At 32.6% G+C, this 25,821-nt stretch overlaps 2 protein-coding genes across 2 annotated transcripts; one reads left to right on the top strand and one right to left on the bottom strand.

Annotated features, from left to right (window-relative positions):
- Positions 1 to 1,198: 1,198 nt before the first annotated feature.
- Positions 1,199 to 14,252, bottom strand: LOC130902340 (natterin-4-like). Its single transcript, XM_057814417.1, has 4 exons — positions 14,032 to 14,252; positions 9,593 to 9,792; positions 7,124 to 7,267; positions 1,199 to 1,415 (listed from the first exon to the last, which is right to left on the bottom strand). Exons 1-4 carry the CDS (start codon positions 14,036 to 14,038, stop codon positions 1,326 to 1,328), a joined length of 441 nt encoding a protein of 146 aa, XP_057670400.1. The 5' UTR covers positions 14,039 to 14,252; the 3' UTR covers positions 1,199 to 1,325.
- Positions 14,253 to 15,289: 1,037 nt separating this feature from the next.
- On the top strand, positions 15,290 to 24,831 carry LOC130902320 (serine/threonine-protein kinase Pink1, mitochondrial). The gene is made up of 8 exons (XM_057814383.1): positions 15,290 to 16,746; positions 16,870 to 16,984; positions 18,354 to 18,703; positions 18,815 to 18,994; positions 19,062 to 19,365; positions 19,865 to 20,092; positions 22,507 to 22,608; positions 24,017 to 24,831. Exons 1-8 carry the CDS (start codon positions 16,331 to 16,333, stop codon positions 24,227 to 24,229), a joined length of 1,908 nt encoding a protein of 635 aa, XP_057670366.1. The 5' UTR covers positions 15,290 to 16,330; the 3' UTR covers positions 24,230 to 24,831.
- The last annotated feature ends 990 nt before the right edge of the window (positions 24,832 to 25,821 follow it).

Genomic DNA, 25,821 nt, shown 5'->3' with positions numbered 1-25,821 from the left:
AAAAAGGGTACCCGTTAGAGGAAAACGACAATCAAGTTGAAGTAGAAACTGAACAGGAGTCGTTTCTGAACTTCAGATCAATAATGATGGAGAATGCAAGACAGAAGTCAAAAAGGTATGATTTTCAAAAATATACCCACCACCTCAAACGATAGTCCAATAAAGAAAAAGGAATGTAACAAAGAAGTACACTTTTTGAGTATATATTCAGAACCTTGAAGAACTGAAAAACAAAAAACAAGAACAAACAATTTAGAAAAAATCGAAAGTTGATGCTTTAAAAAATTTAAAGAACTATTTATTGCGACAACTCGAAGAAATAGTTACCAAAAAGTAATTGTTTCAAAATGCCAGTTTATAGGAAAGTCTAGTGAAAATTTCAGTTTAACTAATATTCACAATGAAAAAAATAACGAGACGGTCTCTTGATGGACGAGGTAAAATCTTAAGCAACACAGAAGAGGCCAGGGCAATAGTTGAAGATGACACTAAAGAAGAAAGCGAGTCCTTTCAATAGAATGATGAAAACGAAGAGGATGGGTCTTGGATTTATTGCAACGGGTTATAGCGCTTCACAATTCAAAGAAAAATGCATTCAGTCCATTTTATCAATTATGGGCTTTGGAGTGTACTGATTTGTCTCCAAAATCAAAAATATTTATTTGCAATTGGTGCAGCTATTAAAATGAATCAAGGAAATTATTCGATGTGTACTATTTCATTTTTAACATCTATTAAATTCTTCTTAAGATATTTGGTGCTTTAAAAGAGTTTTAGTTACTGTTATGTGAAGAAATTTCGAAAATATCGATCGACATAAAAAATATGTCGTTTTAGGATATAGTCCTCTCCACATGACATCAGAAGTTAGTAATAAAGAAGTAAAGATTTATTATAATAATACTAAAAGTGTGGGCACGTAATGATAACTTAAAAACATTCTTTGAACAGATAAAAATTTTAAACACTTTTGGTATTTTTCCAATAAATTTTTAATTTCTTTATTAAAATCTTATGACATCAAAAGTATCTACATTGTACCTTACGCTTCCTAATTTCATATTTTTTTTACTCTTCATTACACTTTACAATATATTGAGAATGAGGATTTTTTAATTCCAATCAAAATGTATACACACATGATTAGACTTACCAAAAAGCACTGTTTTCACACACACTTTTCAATAGAAACAATCAATATTAAAAACATGTTTTTCTTTATTTGGAAATTTTAAACTTTTACAGTAAATACATTATATCGAGAAATACCGCAGCAAAATTATTTTGTAGCAAAAAGTTTCATTTGAAAAAACTTTATGATTATTTTAAGATCTAAGAATTAAAATTTCGTAATGTCGGTGCCCGTGTTCCTTTCCATCGAATGGAATATAACAACATCCATGGCTAGGGTGTACCTAAAAATAATAAAACATAATGAGTAGTAATACGACATGGAAAATCCATAAAATTTTATCGATTTAATAGAAATGGATATAATATTTCGAAGAATAATGTCAATCAAATTTTTATATGAATTATTATCCATTATTTTTACTTTTATTTCCATTGATATATAATATTTATTTTCCACTTTTGTTATCACTCTTGGCCTGAAAGCTAGTTTCTTTCTCCTGGGTAAAGTATAAAACCACCCTCACATCCAATTGGTTTCAACATTTTAAGCATCGTATCTTTATTTTGAAGTTGATTATAGAACTTTTATTTTCCAAAAAAGTAGCTAATTCAGTATCTAATATTTATTTAATCTTTCACTTTTGCTACAGTTCTTGGACTAGAAGCTAGTTTCTTTCTTTTGGGTAAAGTCTACATCCTCCCTTCACATCCAAATGGTTTCAACATTTTAAGCATCATATCTTTATTTTGAAGTTGATTATAGAACTTTCATTTTCCAAAAAAGTAGCTAATTCAGTATCTAATATTTATTTAATCTTCCATTTTTGTTATTACTCTTGGACTGGAAGCTAGTTTCTTTCTCCTAGGTAAAGTATAAATTCACCCTTCTCATAAAAATGATTTAAAGTTGATTGTACAACTTTTTTTGTTCAATAAAAGTAATATTTATTTAATCTTTCACCTTTGCTACAGTTCTTGGACTGGAAGCTAGTTTCTTTCTTTTGGGTAAAGTCTACATCCACCCTTCACATCCAAATGGTTTCAACATTTTAAGCATCATATCTTTATTTTGAAGTTGATTATAGAACTTTCATTTTCCAAAAAAGTAGCTAATTCAGTATCTAATATTTATTTAATCTTTCACCTTTGCTACAGTTCTCGGACTAGAAGCTAGTTTCTTTCTTTTGGGTAAAGTCTACATCCTCCCTTCACATCCAAATGGTTTCAACATTTTAAGCATCATATCTTTATTTTGAAGTTGATTATAGAACTTTCATTTTCCAAAAAAGTAGCTAATTCAGTATCTAATATTTATTTAATCTTTCACCTTTGCTACAGTTCTCGGACTAGAAGCTAGTTTCTTTCTTTTGGGTAAAGTCTACATCCTCCCTTCACATCCAAATGGTTTCAACATTTTAAGCATCATATCTTTATTTTGAAGTTGATTATAGAACTTTCATTTTCCAAAAAAGTAGCTAATTCAGTATCTAATATTTATTTAATCTTCCATTTTTGTTATTACTCTTAGACTGGAAGCTAGTTTCTTTCTCCTAGGTAAAATATAAATTCACCCTTCTCATAAAAATGATTTAACGTTGATTGTACAACTTTTTTGTTCAATAAAAGTAATATTTATTTAATCTTTCACCTTTGCTACAGTTCTTGGACTGGAAGCTAGTTTCTTTCTTTTGGGTAAAGTCTACATCCTCCCTTCACATCCAAATGGTTTCAACATTTTAAGCATCATATCTTTATTTTGAAGTTGATTATAGAACTTTCATTTTCCAAAAAAGTAGCTAATTCAGTATCTAATATTTATTTAATCTTTCACCTTTGCTACAGTTCTTGGACTGGAAGCTAGTTTCTTTCTTTTGGGTAAAGTCTACATCCTCCCTTCACATCCAAATGGTTTCAACATTTTAAGCATCATATCTTTATTTTGAAGTTGATTATAGAACTTTCATTTTCCAAAAAAGTAGCTAATTCAGTATCTAATATTTATTTAATCTTTCACCTTTGCTACAGTTCTTGGACTAGAAGCTAGTTTCTTTCTTTTGGGTAAAGTCTACATCCTCCCTTCACATCCAAATGGTTTCAACATTTTTAGCATCATATCTTTATTTTGAAGTTGATTATAGAACTTTCATTTTCCAAAAAAGTAGCTAATTCAGTATCTAATATTTATTTAATCTTTCACTTTTGCTACAGTTCTTGGACTAGAAGCTAGTTTCTTTCTTTTGGGTAAAGTCTACATCCTCCCTTCACATCCAAATGGTTTCAACATTTTTAGCATCATATCTTTATTTTGAAGTTGATTATAGAACTTTCATTTTCCAAAAAAGTAGCTAATTCAGTATCTAATATTTATTTAATCTTTCACCTTTGCAACACTTCTCGGACTAGAAGCTAGTTTCTTTCTTTTGGGTAAAGTCTACATCCTCCCTTCACATCCAAATGGTTTCAACATTTTAAGCATCATATCTTTATTTTGAAGTTGATTATAGAACTTTCATTTTCCAAAAAAGTAGCTAATTCAGTATCTAATATTTATTTAATCTTCCATTTTTGTTATTACTCTTGGACTGGAAGCTAGTTTCTTTCTCCTAGGTAAAGTATAAATTCACCCTTCTCATAAAAATGATTTAACGATGATTGTACAACTTTTTTTGTTCAATAAAAGTAATATTTATTTAATCTTTCACCTTTGCTACAGTTCTTGGACTGGAAGCTAGTTTCTTTCTTTTGGGTAAAGTCTACATCCACCCTTCACATCCAAATGGTTTCAACATTTTAAGCATCATATCTTTATTTTGAAGTTGATTATAGAACTTTCATTTTCCAAAAAAGTAGCTAATTCAGTATCTAATATTTATTTAATCTTTCACCTTTGCTACAGTTCTCGGACTAGAAGCTAGTTTCTTTCTTTTGGGTAAAGTCTACATCCTCCCTTCACATCCAAATGGTTTCAACATTTTAAGCATCATATCTTTATTTTGAAGTTGATTATAGAACTTTCATTTTCCAAAAAAGTAGCTAATTCAGTATCTAATATTTATTTAATCTTCCATTTTTGTTATTACTCTTGGACTGGAAGCTAGTTTCTTTCTCCTAGGTAAAGTATAAATTCACCCTTCTCATAAAAATGATTTAACGATGATTGTACAACTTTTTTTGTTCAATAAAAGTAATATTTATTTAATCTTTCACCTTTGCTACAGTTCTTGGACTGGAAGCTAGTTTCTTTCTTTTGGGTAAAGTCTACATCCACCCTTCACATCCAAATGGTTTCAACATTTTAAGCATCATATCTTTATTTTGAAGTTGATTATAGAACTTTCATTTTCCAAAAAAGTAGCTAATTCAGTATCTAATATTTATTTAATCTTCCATTTTTGTTATTACTCTTGGACTGGAAGCTAGTTTCTTTCTCCTAGGTAAAGTATAAATTCACCCTTCTCATAAAAATGATTTAACGATGATTGTACAACTTTTTTTGTTCAATAAAAGTAATATTTATTTAATCTTTCACCTTTGCTACAGTTCTTGGACTGGAAGCTAGTTTCTTTCTTTTGGGTAAAGTCTACATCCACCCTTCACATCCAAATGGTTTCAACATTTTAAGCATCATATCTTTATTTTGAAGTTGATTATAGAACTTTCATTTTCCAAAAAAGTAGCTAATGCAATATCTAATATTTATTTAATCTTTCACCTTTGCTACAGTTCTTGGACTGGAAGCTAGTTTCTTTCTTTTGGGTAAAGTCTACATCCACCCTTCACATCCAAATGGTTTCAACATTTTAAGCATCATATCTTTATTTTGAAGTTGATTATAGAACTTTCATTTTCCAAAAAAGTAGCTAATTCAGTATCTAATATTTATTTAATCTTTCACCTTTGCTACAGTTCTTGGACTAGAAGCTAGTTTCTTTCTTTTGGGTAAAGTCTACATCCTCCCTTCACATCCAAATGGTTTCAACATTTTAAGCATCATATCTTTATTTTGAAGTTGATTATAGAACTTTCATTTTCCAAAAAAGTAGCTAATTCAGTATCTAATATTTATTTAATCTTTCACTTTTGCTACAGTTCTTGGACTAGAAGCTAGTTTCTTTCTTTTGGGTAAAGTCTACATCCTCCCTTCACATCCAAATGGTTTCAACATTTTAAGCATCATATCTTTATTTTGAAGTTGATTATAGAACTTTCATTTTCCAAAAAAGTAGCTAATTCAGTATCTAATATTTATTTAATCTTCCATTTTTGTTATTACTCTTGGACTGGAAGCTAGTTTCTTTCTACTAGGTAAAGTATAAATTCACCCTTCTCATAAAAATGATTTAAAGTTGATTGTACAACTTTTTTTGTTCAATAAAAGTAATATTTATTTAATCTTTCACCTTTGCTACAGTTCTTGGACTGGAAGCTAGTTTGGTCTCAACATTTTAAGCCTCATATCTTTACCATACATTTTTGCAGCTATTGTGAAGTTGATTATAGAACTTTTATTAAAATAAAGGTAATAATCTTGGACTTGTACATATTATTCTTTGACATCCATCTTCCAATAGCTCTATTTTATTCCGATAAGTTATCAACAATTATTAATTGATTTTTCATTGAAGAGGTATGAATAGAATGGAAGTTTTCATCCAGTAAAGTTTTATATGTGCAACCTTCACCAATTGTGGTTGTTATTTGTCCAGACACATGTGAGTAAATGAGATCACTTAAAACTAAGATTACAGTTTTATTTCTCTTAAGAACAGCACATATTTCTATATTGAGTCGTAGATCCATAAAAATAGAGGAATCTTGGTATATGTTATTTTCCTTGATTTTAATCTCTATGCTCATTTTTTAGCATTATTTATCAATTCATTCTTTGATATTAAGCTGCGTTTAATACCATTTATTATAAGGATTATGACTATTGGAGTTTTCTCATACATACACTTTGTTTCCTGTTTTGTAGACAGTGAAGTTTTGTCCATTAGCAATTCTTATTTCCAAAGGTAGAGAAAAATCTCTCAATTCTGTCACATACTTGTGATTTTTTTTCTGAATGCGAATCACTTCATCATATCTACCAATTTTTCTTGCCAATGCTCAATTTTGTGTCTGATGATTCCAACTCATTTACTAATGTATCAATCTTCTCCATAAATAATTGAAAGTCTTCATCTTTACTGCAATTTATTAATCACTTCATCATTTATACTAATTTTTCTAAGCAATGATTAGTGGTATATCAATTCTTGTTATTAGTACCACAACTAATCCAGAGCTGACCCGTTCAGTAATTTTGTGCCTAATGATACCAACTCATTCACTAATGTATCAATTTTCTTCATAAATAATACTACATTTTAGAGAAGACACAATTGGAAGTTACTCGCTCATTTCACAAAAATTTTAAATTTGCTGCCTATATCCCAAAGAGAAAATGGAGAGAAATAGAAAAACAGTTTCATAACCTTGGTCATGTAAGAAGTTTCGAGAAAATCCATATAATTCTGGTCAATTTCACGAATATCAAAGAAAAATTAAATGCATCTCTATAACGTTATACCAGCTTAGGAGCTCATGCAAGACGACAACGATGAGACAACGTATTGTTGCCGCTATTGGTCTAATGAGAATCCTCGTTGGGAATGAGAATCCCGTAAAAGTTAATATTTCGGACAGGAATTGTTGGAAATCATATCGTAGGTTCCGCTTTCATTGATGGTAATTGAAATAGAGATAAATATTTAGAACTGTCCCACAATAATGTCGTACCAACTTTAACTTTTATATCTTCATCCTAATTAATTAAACTACATGATAGAGAGATACAGTAACTGAGCTTTCAAATGAAATGATCAAAATAGAAGAGATACAGAAACGTTGAGAGAGAACCTTTGAGTATAGATTTTATGATCCCATCAACATACTGTGACACCCGACTGTCGAAGCTGTTTACTCAAAATTCATTAAAGGTACCAACCTTTCCGACAGTATGAGATCCTGCATGATGAACTCTACCGATGTATAGTGGTTCACCCTCTCGCGTTTTCCCACCTTCTACTGCTCCAAATGGAATGTGACCGTTTTGTGAAGGTACCCAATCGAAACGTTGTTCACATAAAACCTAAAATGAAAAAGATTCCATTATAAATGATGCCAATAGTAATTTTGAGTACTACTCTGTTCTATTTAGAATTCTGTTAAAAAGAGAGAAAATATATTAAAGGAATATAAATATTCCACTAAGAATTCAATCAGATGGTGCGGAGTGGACGTACGTCACGACTATTGCGGAACGATCCAATCAGCACATTGATACATGCGTCACTGAATTCCGCATCCAGCGCGTGGCCAAAACGTGTGCCTCATGGAAATGCTAAAGGTCTCATCGTTCAGTTTGTTATTTGAGGTTCGGTGTACTATTTGTGTATTGAATAATGACTGCTATAATACACTGACGAGCAAAAAATTAAGGTCACCTTAAAATTTTCATGTTCTTTGAAATTTTACGTTTTCAAAAAGCAACAAATTAAAATTTTGGGCGAAATTCAACATTTTGTTGTTAGGGAAGATATGGAACGAACAAAATTAAAAAATTTGACACTAATAACGTGTATTCCCTCCTCTTGCATTGACGACTGCTTGAAGTCGGCACGGCATCACATTCTGGTCGATGTTATCCCATCATTCCAGCAACAGCAATCTTCTCAGCACCAGGGCAGTTCTTGGTGCTGGTGTATGTCTGCGGATTAGTCGTCCCAACTCGTCCCAGACATATTCTATGGGATTCATGTCGGGGCTGCGGACTGGCCAGTCAAACCACCTTGCATAAAAATGCCACGTTCCCCCATAGTCACCATGAAAGGCATAACATGGTCTTCTATCACCTCCGTATTGTACCTATGAGAGGTTAGGGAACCATTTTCTATAAAGACCAACTCTGGACGAGCTTGTGCCGTGATTCCTGACCAAACCATAACTGACCCACCACCAAATGGAAGACGCTCGTCAGTGCAAACTTCAGCATATCTTTCCCCAGGTCTTCTCCACACTTGTCGACGTCCATCTGACCCAGTAAGGCAAAAACGCGACTCATCTGAGAACAATACTCAGTTCCAGTCATCATCATTCCAACGAACGAGATCTCTGGCAAATGTCAATCTTGCAGTCCGATGCTAGCGTTGCAACGGGAGATTTGTAGCCATTCTTCTGCATGACAGTCCAGCAGTATGAAGTCTTCTTCTAACGGTCCATTCACAAACGTTGACATTTCTCAATTCTTCCAACTAATTTCGCAGTGAAACCGCAGTAGCTGTCCTATTCCGCAAACTTGTGGATAGCAAAAAACGGTCATCTCATTGAGTTTTCTAGTGATCAGGCTACTCTCCAGAAAGCGCTGGTACCCCCTTTGCACACCACAAAGACTAGCACCAACAATTATTGCAGTTTCACGTTGCCCCCGACCATCTTGTAACAGCGCAACAATTCTTGCCACAACAATCGGATCTAAAGGTATTATGGGCCTGATAAATCACTACACTTTGCAATCGTTAGTAGTAGAAGTAAACTAGATAACAGGCAATAAGCGCGGAGGTACATTTTTCATCAAAGTCGTACTCTAGTACATCGAATGGCAGCTGGGGACAGCTGTCAAGTTTCTGAATGATTCGGAAGTGACCCCAATTTTTTGCTGGCTAGTATATATACAAAAGTACCAATTGTAGTCGAAGCTGATCTAGAAATAAATTTCCAATCTCACTTTAGAAGTGTAAAATGAGTATCATAATAATAATAACTCATGAAATTAATGTTTGTAGATAAAATTGATATTTTCATGAGTAAATAAATTTTTTTTGAATATTAATATTTATCATTTTTTCCTTCCAACAGTTTTGTAGCTTCATATTCTCATTGTTGTTTTCCAAGTAACTGAATTGGCGTGACGCGCGTGATTTGTCCACTATGTTCACGTGATAGCGGAAATGGAAAGGGATGTGTGAAAATTATTTCAATAATAAACAATCAATAAAAAAATTATTTCCAAAATATTTAATTTGATTGAAAAATAATTATAAGGAATCAAATCACAGTAACTTTTTATTATCGATGTTTTCTGGCACAACAGACGATTTTGGACGACCTTCACTAAATTCATCCTGTAACGAAGTGCTACCAGGATTGAATTCACCATTAAAAATGTCAAACTGTCTGATGGTAATGTCATTTTTGACATATTCAAATCAGTGTTGACATATCTCGAAACTTAAATAGCAATTCTCTATTTCTAAAAATCTCAAAAGTTCATCAACAGAAGGGATACAATTTTTTTTATTTTTTTCATATAATTTTATGAATATTTAAAAAAAAAATGAAACTAATTAGCATCCCTCAAATTTGAACTAAATAACCAAAACCATATTTAAATCTTACAAATATTGATTTAATCTACCTGATATCGAAATTTTGCATGCTCTCCGCCATTATAAGGTACATAAGCTACATTTTTAGATGGAATTACTTTAGCCGGTATCCAATCCCCTTCATGAAAAGCTCTACCTACAAATATTTGTGATCCATCAATGTCAGTGCCACCACGAAGTGCTGTTGATGGAACCGTCCCACGAGCATGACAATCAACCCAATAGTAAGCTGAAAAAAGGCGTCGTTTACAAATAAATCAAATGATCAAAAATCACATATTCGTGACCAAGACGAGAACATTACTGTTAACATTCAAAAATTAGATTAAAAGATCAGTTACTGATGTTAATTGATTTTTTATTTTTAATTATTTTTTGACTTTACAGTACAGTATGAAAAATGTATCGTTGAATATCGTATCGATATTTTTAAGCAATATCGATTTATGCAGAACAAAAGAAATCGATATTTTATTTATCGATATTTTTACTTCAAGGTGCGAGTACTCAAATTATTCGTTTATCAAAATATAAACACACATTTAGATTCCTTAGTTTTATTTATTTATTAAAAGTATGAAGTTTATAGCAATGTTAGAAAGTGAAAATTCAAACTGAATTCTATTTAAACCAGTAATTATCTTATACAGACATCAAAAGTACTAGTTTAGTAGTAAAATATTATGAAGATCTTGAAAAAAAATTAAATTTGATACTCGAAAATAAATATCGATTATAGACACTTCAAGATAAAAAAATCGACGATATTTCTCGATTATTTTTTGAAAAAATATCTATAGCGGAGTTTCGTATGTCGAAAATTTTTTGGAATTTCACATTATATTGACCCTGGCTCCCAAAACTTTGGCATCAATTTTCTGGATACCCCTTAAAATTTTGATTAGATACTAACAAAATCTTGTGATGGAATTAGGCTTTAATTGATTTTCAGAAAAAAAATTTATTGTTAATAAACAGACAATTATCATAAACGATAATGATAAAGTTCATGACATCATTGAATAAATACTTTTATGTTTTGTTTAGAAACATTAAACAAGATTAATTTTTATCCCTATGATATATCACATAATTCTCAAGTAATTTTGATGGAATGAAATTTCTTAAAATCACATATTTTAGTAGAATAATATCTTATCTTTTCAAAATTTCAAAGAATTTTTTATTAAAAAACAACATGAGTTTAATATTAAGCTCGATAAACTTTATAGATTATGGAGTAATTTATGTGTCTATTTTGGGGAAAGTTGTAAAAAGTTTTTGAATTCAATTGTAGGATATTAGACCTTAAATTCGATAGGTAGATTCACTAAGGTGTTTCAATTATATAGTGAGAAATCCTTTTTAACGCATTGATCGTTTTGGGCAATATATTTTGTTTCTAAAAATCAATGTTTTTTATTTTAGTTTTCCCCAGTTGTTAAAACTTTGGCAGATTCATAATTCGTGTTATGTCCTTCATAATACACATAAAATTCCTTATTTAAATTGTTAAAAAAAGTACTTTGGTCACTCACCAATCAATAACCTCTCACAAAGCGATAGCAAATTATATCCTGAGATGTGTTCATTAGCGACACATGTCCATCATGAAGATCATAATATGAATTACGAATCTAAGTTTTGACAACCGGATCTCCGGGCGGAGGGTCTATCAAGCAAAAATATTTTCAAGGTAGATTTCTTCAATATACGAGGTATTAACACGAAAATAAATTCTATATATCAACATCTGCAGTCGAGGAAACTTCACATTCTGGCTTTTGAAGAAACGAAGGCAAATTCAACAACATCCAAGGTTCACCTTGTATATCCTGGATAAAATTTACCCACCCGATCCAGATATAACTTTGGACTCACCGTCTTCATTAGGAACGACATATCTTTCTAGCGGGAAGAAAGTTTCGAGCCTTCAAAATTCGATTTTATGTGGTTTAAAGAAACGACTCAAAAACAACAAAATTCTGTTGCTTTCTATACAGACATTATTATCGTCGGCGATTTTAATGTTCATGACGTTAGCTGGTAGAATTTTTCCAACAGAACTGACGATGAGGCACGCTGAAGATTTTGCCAACAGTCACAGACTGACCCAACTTATCAATAAACCAATCAGAGGCCAGATGGTGACTTTGCTAGCATCTTAGAACTGATTCTAACAAAAGACACTTATCTAGAAGACGCGACTGTGTATACACCACTCGGGACATACATCACATGTGAACTAGAAATCCGAACTCAGAGGATTTTCTTTTTTTGAGTAGCCAACAACGGAAATGTTGCTTATCGCAAATGGCGTTCAAATCTTAGTGCCCAAAATCTTCTCGAAAACTAGCTGCAGGCAGACCATACTTGAAGGAACGATATAATGAGAGACTGAAAAACAAACTTCTCAATTGCCCAAATGGATCAAGATCTTCCTGATCTATAACACAAGTGGCCAGTCAAGGTTTTTGTAAGTCAAAAATTTTACCGTTTACTCGAGAAGATGGGTCAATCACAGCAACCGCAAAAGAGAAGGTGAACTTATTGGGCCGTTTGGTGGGTTTCCAATTTTTGATCCACGAGAAAATCTACCACCATGCTTGCCTAGAGATGGTTCATCAAAGTTAGAAATAGAATTTCGACATCGAGAGAAGACGGAAAACTTCTCAAAGGCTTGGACATCAATTTAGCCACTTCCCCCGATGAAACGCCACCAGCTTATCATATAAAAGAGGATTACAGACGATTTGGCATGCCAACCTTGTAAACTAATTAAGATCTTACGGTTTGTCGCCCTCACTTATCGACTGGCTCAGTGGCTTTTTCAAAGATCGATCCATCCAGGACACTATCGATTGGCATACCTAAGAAAAGTTTGAGATATACGCTGGTGTTCCTCAGGGATGCATTTTGTCACCTACTCTCTTTCTCCTGTATATCAACGGTCTACTCGATAAAATTGCAAACTCGATCTATAGCTTCGTTCAAGTCAACCGCCCCAATAAACTCGGCTAGCACCTAAATCTGTAGACAGCAACAGATTACCTCCATCAATACCGATCTTGAAAACATTCTGGAGTGGGGTGGAGAAAGTCTTGTTAGTTTACTGCAACAAGACCCACGGTGTTGTTTTTAGAAAAAAGGCTGGCACTGGACATGAAATAATAGAAACTTGGACAACTGAGTCGCCGACCTGACTCTGTTTTACCGATACTACCACGGCAAATTCTCTTCCGAGCTGTCCAGCATAATCCCACTTAGAGCTGTATTTGCAAGACCCATTTGACAGTCAGATGTGGCTCATGAACACCGAGTTCGCATGGAGAAGTGCAAGCCTGTGGAATCAGCAACCAAGGCAGGTCTTTCTTGAAGACTACAATCTACAGAAGTTCAAGATTAATATCCGCAGGCCTCTCCACACGGCATGCATAACTCAAACTACTCGAGTGTAATAGAGTTTTACCTCTTGTGCTTGCTTTTTAAATAAAAAAAAGATCGACCAGAGGAAAATACAACGTAGGTTTCGGGATATGTGCATTTTAACGTCCATTAAGGTTTTAAAAGAAAAGCTGTAGACCTGGGAAGAAATAAAGTCACCATGAAACTTATTTTAATAAATGAAAAACATAAATCTACGGAATAATATTTGTTGACAAGATTATATTATAACATTTTATTTCATGATTGTAGGTTTCACTCATTAAAGCTTGAATAATGGTGAATATAATAGAAGGTTGAATTATTGTATTTGGCTGCATGTTATTAGTTTATTTTCACAATATGCAATCAATCCACACTGGATGGAAAAGATTCAAAATCAAGACTGATGGTCATTAAATGTACGGGATGGTAACTTGGATAGTGAGATAAATCCATCTTGTCCGGCGCATTGGTCCAGAAACATTAGAATTTTTTTAGATGATGGATAAGACGTTGATGCCAAAACAAACTTGACTGTCCCATATTTTGAAACATTAAAAATTTTTATTTGTGTATGATAGAGATTTTTTGAAATATTTTTATAATCTTATGTAGGAGGAGAGAGAGAAAAATAGATATCATATAGTTTTATTAATAAAATTTTGTTTTATTGTAATATTTTTTGTAGCTTTTTTTAATTGGCCAATAGGGTCCTAGTTAAATTTTAAAATTGAAGGACTCTTGCACCAAAGTTGGTATATCGTTTTAATTAAGATCCTCTCCTGTTATTAACGATTCGAAAAAGGGGCGTAGTCTGAGAATAATTGGCATTTAGCGAAATTATTATAACAAACAATATCAATACATTTTTTAGAACAACAAAAACGAATTTTATATCCAAAGTGATTAATAAAGTAGGACTTTTTATGTTCAAAATTTTTTGTGAAATGGAATAACGAAAATAAATAATTAAAACATATAAAATATAAATCTAAAATACATTTGGTAAATAGATATCGAAAAAAATATTTCTAAAACTCACCAGCCATGTTTTACAGAAATTGTAAAAACACAAATGAATGACACTAAACTTGTTGGAAATTATAAATTTAATTCAACGTGATATTTACTTATCAATTTTATCAATTCTAAAAGTTTATGTCGAGTAGATAAGAGATATAACTGGCGTATGTTTGTTTATGACTTTCATTGTAATTTGACACCATCATATCATCAATAAAAGTGGTATGGAGAGTTATACAGCGTGTTCAAATTCTCCACCTACCTAAACCGAGTTTAATATTTTTCTATGTAACGGAATATCAAAACATAAACAAATTATTTGTACGAACTGAAATTAAATATTCAGGAAAATTAGTTTTATAAAAAACAATAAAACTAATTGAAATACCAAACCATTCGATTTCAAAGGTTGATTCTTTAACATATAAGATCCAATATTTTCAAATATCTCTCTCAAAGATTTGAACATCAATGAAGCCACTGGCCCCGATGAAACGCCCCTAATCGTATTGAAGAATTGCGCAGCTGATCTAACAAGCCCGCTGTGCAAACTTATTTATCATATAAAAGAAGTGTCTTCCTTGCAGATTGGAAACTTGCTGGAGTTCAACACATACTAAAAAAAAAGGAAAAAGACGGTTCCTAATAACTATCGTCCGTTTGCTTTAGTTTAGTCCCAACAATTGCCAATGTTAGATAGAAAGTAGTTTACCAGCAAATATTGATCCTGCAAACATCATCAGTAACTATTAATATGGCTTTTGTGAACTTAGATCAACCAGGAATCTCTTGGCCTATGTCACCAACGTATGGACTGAAACTATAGAGAAATATGGGAAAATCAGAGCATTCGCAGATATTTTGGGTAATTCATTAATAAATAACAACAGAACTAATTGAGACCCGAAACAATTTGATATCAAAGGTTTTTTGTTTGAAATCATCATGATAGTAAGATTTGTCTGAAGTACAAAATAACTTGGTGGTTTTCTTCGATAACTTTTTCTACATTCTGTACAATTTCTTTACTCAGTTTTGGAGTTTGATTACATCTGTCGAAGTAAATACAGTAATTAAAGTTAAAACATGGTTCAGCCACTACATACGACTGATTTACCGCCCATATGACTTCGTTATCCTAACAAAATCGCCCACTAGTCATAGAAGCCATGTTCTTAGAATGTCGTAGCCAAGGGCGAAGTTTACTTTCATCATCTCAGCACTGGTAGTGGTTAGTCAAGAATGAAAAATCTTGCTTGTTTTGAGGTTAGATTGCCAGTCTTGAACTGTTTTCAGAAGTATTAGTTAGGTTAGAAGTGGATATGTTAAAGACAGTGTTATTCACAGTAAAAGGATCAGGAGCAGTTATAACGAGAGTTGAGGGTAGTATTTCAACCGATTCTGTAGCCAACAAAGTTGATGTAGAAGTTGATTCTTTGCACCATTTTTGCAATTTTTTAACAACAAGGCTGTCTTCAGCTGGCCCTCCGTTACCGCTTGTGATTCCTAGCCCCGATGTTATTATAGTCGAAGAGTATTTCCACCACCAGCAGCTAACATAGTAGCAGAGGATCTCCTAAAATTGTGGTTTATGTAGGATGTGGAATTTTCCAATTTTAAATAACCTACAATCTTACTAGGCATTTGTGAAAGTGTGTAATGGCCAATATTTCGCCTTATTGTCTTTCTGTTTCGAATAAAAACAAAAAGCTGAGGTTAATTTACATCTATTTGTTGAATATATTTCAATTTTTTGTATCCATAGAGGGTCCATAATTTGTCTTGTATCTACTGCGTCAGAAGAAGAAGAGGCATTTGCACTCTTCGAATCGCCTGTGTACATTTGTTAGCATTCGTGGTACCGCTCGAACAGATAATTTTTTTATGTTCAGTTCGGTAGTCAATACGAGGACTACTCTGTATATATTGAGATGCCACGAAACTAGAAGGCAGTACTGCTTTTATATCACCAACTTTATCGACTGTAGTTGAGTTGCTACTATAACAGGGTAAATAATGGTACAAATCTTCTGTGATTTCAACTTTACCGTAGACAGTTGAATTTTTACGAGAAAATGACTGTGACTGTTATGTAACAGTCACAGAACGTCCATTCTATTCACATGATTTTAGTAAATTTGATTTGTGGTTATTTTTAAATCTAAATAAACTTATCCTTGGTGAAAGTTAGTTTTTTGAAAGCTGGGGATACATATTCAATTGATCTAATCTTATTATTAATGATTAATTACAAATACTAAAATTCATTACAAATATATTTTATAAATTTCAACAGAACGTATCTGAGTTTGTCAGCAATGTCAACTATTGTGTCAGTTGTCATTAATAAAAAATACGTAATATTTTTGCTTTCAATAAAACAAATTAAAACATTTTTATACACCCTTCGGGGTGAAAAAATTGATATTTGGTACAAAATGTCGTTAAGAGCATTAGGTACTCGACTAATTAAACATGGTACAGTACTTATACGAAATACAGGCAAAACTAGAGAATTCAATACTAAAACTATCATCGCTGAAAAAATTAATGCTACCGTCTCATCTACTTCTACTAGCAATTTCACCAGCAATCAGGTAATACCACGTAGATTTGGTCTGAGAAATGTTGGAATTCAAATCGGTCTTCAAGCTCGAAGAATTCTAATTGACAATGTCCTTAATCGAGTTACTAACAGCCTAGCTGCTGACTTGAGAAAAAAAGCTGCACGAAGGTATTGTTATTTCAAATTCTTAATAATTCTATTAACTTGTGTACGGGTTTAATTTTCATATATTGAAGCTTGAATACGGTATATTGAGATATTACTGATTTTCAAACCATTTTTAATTTTTAGAATTCTGTATGGAGATTCTGGACCATTTTTTGCTCTGGTTGGTGTGAGTTTAGCATCTGGAACTGGCATTCTCACCAAAGAAGAAGAACTTGAAGGAGTATGCTGGGAAATACGAGTAAATGATTTATTGTTCTGATCTAAATTTATGAACTTTGTATATTCCAATTCTAGCTTTGTATGATTTTCAAATTTTCGTAAATTACAAAGAATAATACAATTTAGTTTATCAAATCAATGATAATATATTTTGATATCTCCTTTTCTCATTTTTATTAAAATGTTCATATTTTCACTTCCAATGAACCATTTGTCTTTCACTTACACTTCTAATATTCTCAAATGAATTTTCTCTTGTTCTTCACTTACAAATGAATTTTCTCTTATTCTTCACTGCATAATTTTTTCAGGTGATTCTTATCATAGAACAAATCATTTTGCATATTCTCTCTCAATAATATATGAATAAATCATTATTAAGATTATTTACTATATCATAATTAAAGGTGCTGCAGCACCAAAGTATCAATTTAATCCTGGCAGTTGAATATCAACTATTACTGGGCTTGGAGTATGTATCATATCAATATTTTTCCTGTAATTCATAAATTTGAGAGTTTGTCAATACTGGTTGCTATGAAATTGTCTAAGAATCAGATAAACCCTGCATCTGTTTCTAGACATCTTGAAGCATTCCTTGACTTCTTAGCTAATATGGTTGTTTAGGCCTGAAGCATTTCTTCATTGAGACACAATTTGTTGATGTGACATATCATGTGATCACAAAATATGAAGTAATTGTTTTGGCAAGTAGTCTGCTTCCTCATTGCCCTGGTGGGCTGGTAGTCATCTTAGAGTGAATTTGTTGGTGTTAGATAGTGTTTTTAGAGTTTGTTTGCACTCCCACTCTAGAGTGGAGGTGCAATTGATAGCCTTCAGGGCTTTCTTGACCATTTGGCTATTGGAAAGAATTTAAATATGCTTTCTAGAGAGGTTTCTATCAAAACATTCCTGAAGACATGTTTATTGCCAGCAACTCTACCTGGACAATAGATAGTGGTTGCCCTAGTGGTATGGAGAGCTTAAGTTTTGCTCCACAAATACTCAGTCTGTGTAGATACATTTTGAACTTGTGGAAGATTTTAATTGACACATGATTGGCAGTCGTTAATTATCATTTCGAAGGGGATATCTTTGTCCATCTTACTGTGCATTTGGTTCATTGGTTTGTCACTGTGTTCTAGCTTTACTAGTTATAGAATTCTTAGGTGACTTGTCAGGTTACGTGGCTTTAGTTTGTGTTCTGGATTAGCCTGTCTCTTTCTCCATTATGAGTTAAAGAGGAAGTTCGGTAGTGCCTCTAAGGCTGTAGTGATATTGCACCAGTAATAATGATCTTGTTAAGTTCATTGATGTTGTTTGATAAGCTTTCGACAAACAAGCTCTGCATATGTGATCATGGGTTTAGATGATGTTAAATGTTTCAGGAAGCAGTTTCGAAGATGAAGTGGAACTTTCAAGATATTATTGATGAAAAGCAATTCGAAAACTCTCCTATAAACCTAGAGAATCTATCATTTGGAAAACCTTTGGCAAAAGGATCCAATGCTGTTGTATATGCTACAAACATTAAAACAGAAACAAACCAACAGGATGATCAATTGTCTATTTCCACTGAAGATCATGATGATATTAATCAATTTCCTTTCGCCTTGAAAATGATGTTTAATTATGATATACAGTCTAGTGCTATGGCCATTTTGAATGCTATGTATAGAGAAACTGTTCCGGCTAGAGTATATTACAATAATCTTGGAATTTCTGAGTGGGAGATTGAGTAAGTCTAATTTTATTTCATTTAAGGGGAACTACCCATTATGGACACTTTTAGAAAACAACATATCTTAAATCAAATTGAATGATATAAAAAATTATTATTATTCTTCAGTTTAGCTAAGAGAAACAAACATCTTCCTCCCCATCCAAATATTGTCACTATATATTCAGTCTTCACTGATTTTATACCAGAATTACAAGATTGCAGAGGATTGTATCCAGCTGCACTTCCTAAAAGAATACATCCAGAAGGAGTTGGTAGAAACATGTCACTATTTCTACTTATGAAAAGGTAATTCTTCCTTTGAAAGTATCAGTAAGTTCTAAAATGTAAGTAATCGCGTTATATTTATTGATAGGTACAACACAAGCCTAGAACATTTCCTTCAGGAATCTACACCATCCCTAAGAACATCTATATTACTTTTCACGCAACTTCTTGAAGGTGTTGCTCATATTAATTCTTACAATATAGCACATCGTGATTTAAAAAGTGATAATTTATTATTAGACACTACAGAGCCAGAGGCGCCAATGTTGGTTATAAGTGACTTTGGATGTTGCTTGGCTGACAAAACAAATGGTTTATCATTACCATATTCAAGTTATGATGTCGACAAAGGTGGCAATACTGCTCTAATGGCACCTGAAATAATGTGCCAGGTAAGTTGATGCTCAGTATTTATATTATTCCTAACAAATTTGAATGTTATTTGTTAAATGTGATGTAGGCGTGTGGTATATTGTTTGAAACATCTCTTCATTCTCTATTCAAAAATTTCATCATTTTTCAAGTTTTCAAAATGTGAACTATGAATGTCATTGGAGTAGTTATTTAATATGTTCGCTACGATTGTCTTGACTACATCCTAATCTTAATTAAAACTGTGTTAACATATCAGGTGAAATCAAACTAATCCAAGGGTTATTTGTTCTTTTAAGTTATTTCATTTAAAATGTTCAGTTTTGTAAACAATGCCTGTCAAATATCCCCATAGAAATAAATCTAATAATGTATGTCAGGTCCATAATGATGACACATTGTTGTCATCACCATGGTTTGTGGGGTACAGGATATTTACAAATTATTTTTTTTTCTACTTTAATTTGAGCTAATATAATCTTTTTAAAACGAATTCCAATATATATCAATTTTCTTTAGGTACCTGGAACTTTCAGTGTTTTAAATTATTCGAAATCAGATTTGTGGGCAGCAGCAACGATAGGATACGAAATTTTCGGAACGAAAAATCCGTTTTATAAAGACGAACGAAATAATTATTTACGTAGCGCTACATATAAAGAGGAAAATTTACCTCCGATGCCTGATGATGTACCTTTGATTTTCAAAATGCTGATTAAAAATTTACTACAACGTAATCCCAGTAAGGTATGAAAAAAGTATAATAAGAAAGTAATCTATTATTATTTGATTAATATAAAAATTACTATTTATTTATCACATTCTGAACACACTGTTTCCACTACCACTACACCAACACTCAGCCTGGCGCGCGTTTCGTTAACGAAGTTATCGTCTTCAGAGACTTGAGTCAAACTAAAACTTATTAACTCAACCTACCCTTATATAACTATTTATTAAATTTTCCAACCAATTTCTTCCTACGAATGACAAGTCCAATGGGAAAAAATCACTGATGGGAAATCTCGCATTCATTCTCTAACGAATAAACTATTGAGTGTACTATAAAGAATAGGCCCCTTGTCTCTATTCAAACTTTCATCGTAGATGAACATTATGCTCTATAAACCGGACTTTAACCGACTTCTTAGTTTGCCCAACATACTACTTGTCACATAGAGCAAGTTCATAAATACAATTCTTTTCCATGTGTAGTACTTTATCCTTAGTATTACACAACAACCTACACTTTTGAAAATGTTTTCTATTTCTTTTGTATACTTGAGCAAAATTTGCCTGTTTTTTGTTTCGATTTTGGAAAAGGTGGTTCAACAAAGAGATTTATTAAACCTTTGATGGTTGATTCAACTTATCTAAATCTATCTTACAATCATTAAGTACATCATCATTAAGATCATCACAGGAGGACCCACCATTTTTATTCCAATAGTCCACCATTGTTAATACACATAGCACCATCTGTTCGATAATAGCCACATTTCGATTGACACCGCCATTTTTATTCCAGTAGTGTGCCATTGTTAATACACGTAGCACCATCTGTTCGATAATAGCTATAAGCCGAATGGCGCCGCCATTTTTATTCCAATAGTCCGCCATTGTTCCATAATTATGGAATTGACAATAGAAGCGCCATCTGTGTGTCAGTCACACGACTTGAGTGACGTAATACGTTTCTATGTCACACTAATGTGAGCTTATTCATTCTTACACTTTTAAGATATGAAAATGAAAGTTATCAATTGATTATATGAGAAGTTTCATTTAAATTATGAATTTTGCTACAATAAATATTCTATTATGTAAATTTCAATGAAACTGTAGATTGTGTAGGATTGAGTCAATCTTACAATCTCAATGAGACAGATAACATAAGTATTGTTCTATTCCATCCAACTGTCACGTTTCAAGCACGACAGTCCCACGAGTTTTCATCGAGTAGCTATCGATCAGCGAGAGAGCGGAGTCAGTCGGTAATAAGATGCAGAACGAGGAAGGTTACGCTGTCAAAATCGACTTCCCGCGCTTGAAAACACTATTTGCCGGGCATTTAATGTAATAATAATGACGTTACAATACTACAACCCTACGACAACTCTAAAAAGTCCGCCGACTGAACTCCGTCGATAGTGAAGAGATTAGGATATTCTAAACACAGTGGTCGTTTAACAACAAGTCGTTGAAATGTCAATATCGAAGCAGTGCGTGATAGTTATGTATGTACATCCTAAGCGGCGAAGCATATTTTTATCTTGATGGGTTTATTAATCGCCAAAATTACCGCTTTTGGGGTTCTGAGTCATCCACAATGTGTCACTGTTTGATGACAGTGGTCAAGCAGTGACTGTTATTGGTATTTGATATCGTGATATATGATAACACAGTTTTTTTGCTGAAATTGGATGATATTTATGTGGTTACAACAAGACAGTGCCACACGCCATACAGTCCATGAATTACTGCATGAGACATTTCCAGATCGTATACTCTCTAGTTTCGGTGATAAGAATTGGCCCCTAGATCGTGTGATTTAACACCATTAGATTTCTTTTTATGGGCCTATTTAACATAACAGGATAACAGGTATACGTCAACAAGCCTAGGTATACGTCAACAAGCCTATAACCACGCGTGCATTAAAGGAGGAGATTCAATGTTGCATCAACGAAATTCAGCCATACTTATGCAGAATGGTCATGGAAAATTTCAACAAACAAGTTCGTATGTGTATGCAGAGCCGTTTGTTCGATGTGTTATTCCTATGTACTTAATGATTCAATAAAAAAATTGAAATTAAAGGACTGAAAAGTGTGTTTTCTATTTAATTCAAACCTTGTCTTAATTTTGGGGATAACCATTATTTTTATTATCAACCTCTTTTTCAATTGTGAGCCAGTTTTCATTATTTAAAATCGATATCAATAAAGTGTACGAAGACGAAAACCCTAGATAACCCTACAATAGTTTAAATTGATAAGTGTGAGGTTATATTTTGATAAAGACCGTAATTAGGTCGAAATGTTGGAAAAATTTTTATAGAAAATAAAAGACTCTAATTCGAAACTATTTATCTATATAAAAATATGAAAAGGTTAGTTTTTTGACGGATATAATCAAAATAACTTTGAACTATTTTTTAGCGCCTCAATTCAGAAGTAGCAGCAAACGTGTGTCAAATATATCTGTGGGCTCCCAGCGTTTGGTTAAAACCGGAAAGTGCGAAATTACCTTCGAGTACAGAGGTAAATATTTTTATGAATCAGGATATAAAACTGAATTATTTGATATTGGGTTCGAAATCATTATTATAACTTATAAGCATTATCTGTAAGTAAATCAAAATATTATTTTTGGTTCCCTTAACATGTTGAGCCCCAACCAAAATTGATAAACTTTCCCCAGGGCCCATATGGGGTGTGGATACAAGGCAAAATAATAAAAAGATTTATTTCGAATAAAAAGTGCAAAAATGATGTTTTTTGTGTGTATTATACAAGTTTGGAGTTAGTCAGAAAGCTACAAAGAAACCAAACACATTTATTGGGGACATTGCGAAAAACTAGGACAACCCATAGACTGTTCAAAAGAAGCTGAAGAGATGAAATTACTAGCAAAGAAAACGATAAAACAATAACAATAAACAATACTAAAATGGAAGGATAATGATGCTTTGTACAAAGTATGCTTATAAGACAATAAGCATTGACAGACGATCAGAAATGGTTGTAAAGCCTTAAGCCGTGGTCGACTATAACAAAGGAAAATCTTCTATAGATCTGTCTGATCAAATGCCAAGCTACAACACTTCTTTGAGAAAAACGTTGAAGTGGCATAGGAAAATTGCCAGAGACGCCAAAACTAAAAAACCCATTGCCTAGTGGTGAAAAAAGGTCCAAGTCACTAGATAAGGAAAGATTGTGTAGGGTACAGTAAAAAAATGTTGAATAACAAGGACCAAGTATAAGGTATGGACCAAGAACAGTTCAACCAAACTTTAAAACACATTTTAATGTAGTCCCTTTGGGCCGCGGAGAAGGTTCGAAATAAAATATGTCGTATGGTCCATAGGACAGCTCTGGGCAGTGGGAAAAGTGCAGTTGCGGGCCTATGGACACTTTAAAAACATTTACAAATTGCTTTCTAAAATCAGTAGTTGCAGGAGCACAGTGACAGATCTACGTTCGATAACTTGGCTTTTTACAATTTGAAATTGCAGATTGCACAATAACTCATCGGTATATTCGACGTTGGTTCATTCTAAAGGCATGATAAATAACGAAAAATTGATATTTTAAAATTTTTGTTGAATTGGTACTACATATTAGTTTTTACCCAATACGTAGGTGACTTTTTGTCTCTCAAAGTGACAATTGGATCGTTATTAAATACTCTAGCGAGTATAAGTTGGAGTAAGCGTGTGACTAATCTAAATATCACCAAAAAAATGATTGAAAAAAAAAGAATTTCTAATAATTTCTGTCTTTCTCTTACCATAATTATAGTTTTGATTTTATCAATCGATAAATTCGTTTCCACTGTTCTAGCTCTTTCAGCTTTCCAGATTTTCTGACTCAATCAATTTTCCAAGAAAACTACTAAGCAACCATATTTGTTTATCAACATTTTTATTAACAATTTATTTCTTTTCAGATTTTACAATGGCTGCTGAGTTTAACCACAAAAGTTCTTTGCCAAGGTAGAATCAACAAGAGTTTCTACAAATCTGACAAATCAGATTTAGAAAAAGGCGGCCGAAGAACTTATCCAGAATATCTTCTTATTTCCAGCTTTTTGCTAAGAGCTAAACTGTCAAATATTAAAGCTGCTCTAGCTTTCATTCAAGATGTCAACCAAAATTATTGATTAGTACTATTTAAATTGTCATATTTTATTGAGTCTACAGTTCTTTGGCAATCATATATACACTTTCTCATCTTTTTTCACAATTATTTCTTACTTCTTACTTGCAGTCTCTTATTTTCCAAATTATAGTTAAATATGGTTCAACTTTTTTGCTTCCTGATAAATGTTTAATAGTCTGTGGAGACTTGTATTCTTTTAGAATATTAAATGATATTGTGGTAGTGTTCTCACTTTTTTGTTATGATCTCTGTTTTAAAACTGAAAATTTGGGGTCCAAATTAAAGTTTAGCTATGAATAAAATTGGCATTTAATTTTTTGTAGAAACATTTTCTGGAATTTCTATTTCATTTGTTAATGAGACCAAAAAAATATATGAAAATAAAGAATTGTAGATTTGAAAGTACCATTTATGTTGTAATTATTACTCTACTTGCAGTACTAATATATTATTTGTTCTAATTTAGAAATTAGAGATTTATTTAAAAATATATATACAATTATCACTGGCTTGGTGAGACTGTTTGCTGTGATTTATTATTATTACTCTTATTTCAGTTTGTGTTAAAATTAAAATTCTCTATTATATTTTCAAAAAAAATAATGTTTTTTATTTCTTATAATTTTGTGGCAAGATTAATACCTCTCCCTCATTAGCAAGTACAGTTTCTGTACCAAACTGGCAGTCGGTACCGCATGCATACCGACGTTTCACAGGTTAATAAATGAAATCTCCAAGGGTCTTAAAGACAAAAAGTTTTGCAGTGCGGTATTCCTTGACATCTCTCCTTCTATAAGATGTGGTACAGAGGTCTACTCTTTAAATTTAAATTAAAAAACTGTCCTTTAAGTAATTACTACGTTCTCAAATCATTATCGAATAGGACCTTTTCGGTAAGATTCTCAGACCAGAAATCTAATTTCTTTCCTATTAAATCTGGAGTCCCCCAATGTAGTGTCCTAGGGCCACTACTTTTCCTTATATAAATACATCAGATATACCAGTAATCAATAACACTAAAATGGCTTATTCGCTGATGATGTAGCCGTTTTAGCTACAAACGACGACCCACTAACAGCTACTGTTTCAGTTTGTTAACTTCCTCATTAATCCCATCCTCGTCGCCAATTGATTGGAAAATATGGTGCATATGTAAACGGCTTGTATTTGTTGAAAGTCAATCGAATAATGATAATTTGACAACGACAGTGCTTGATTAGAATCAGGAATGCCACAATAACTGTAGATTCACTTTCCGTGTAGATTTTTTTCACATTAGCAGACACGGATAATAAAAGAAGAATGTTGTGACTGGAGTCTGATATTGCAAAGACATGAGCAAAGTTAAAGACACACGAAGTGCCATTATATAAATTTGATAATTTTCAAATTTGCATTAAAGAACTTATTATACTCATCATCCTAACTTCAAAATTGAGGGATTTTCATACACGTTCACATCCCCTATTTAACCCCCGTTAAAATCCAAAAATCGTTTCTTACTGATGAGGTTATACGAGGTCTGGCCATTAAATAACGAGATTGTACGCCTAGAGGGCGCCCTAGACGGGTGGGGTAAAAAACGAGTAGTGA

This window comes from Diorhabda carinulata, chromosome X (assembly GCF_026250575.1).
Source record: "Diorhabda carinulata isolate Delta chromosome X, icDioCari1.1, whole genome shotgun sequence".
Lineage (NCBI taxonomy): Eukaryota > Metazoa > Arthropoda > Insecta > Coleoptera > Chrysomelidae > Diorhabda > Diorhabda carinulata.
The sequence above is the reverse complement of the archived record's forward strand: the minus strand, read 5'-3'. Positions and strand labels throughout refer to the sequence as shown.

What these genes read in the sequence shown, in the direction of transcription:
- LOC130902320 (XM_057814383.1), top strand. Translation starts at nt 16,331, where the DNA reads ATGTCAACTATTGTGTCAGTTGTCATTAATAAAAAATACGTAATATTT. An exon ending in AGAAAAAAAGCTGCACGAAG is followed by an intron (nt 16,747 to 16,869) that starts GTATTGTTATTT and finishes TTTAATTTTTAG; the next exon opens with AATTCTGTATGGAGATTCTG. An exon ending in GAGTATGCTGGGAAATACGA is followed by an intron (nt 16,985 to 18,353) that starts GTAAATGATTTA and finishes TAAATGTTTCAG; the next exon opens with GAAGCAGTTTCGAAGATGAA.
- LOC130902340 (XM_057814417.1), bottom strand. An exon ending in ATGCAAAATTTCGATATCAG is followed by an intron (nt 7,268 to 9,592) that starts GTAGATTAAATC and finishes TTTTCATTTTAG; the next exon opens with GTTTTATGTGAACAACGTTT. An exon ending in GATCTCATACTGTCGGAAAG is followed by an intron (nt 1,416 to 7,123) that starts GTTGGTACCTTT and finishes TATTATTTTTAG; the next exon opens with GTACACCCTAGCCATGGATG.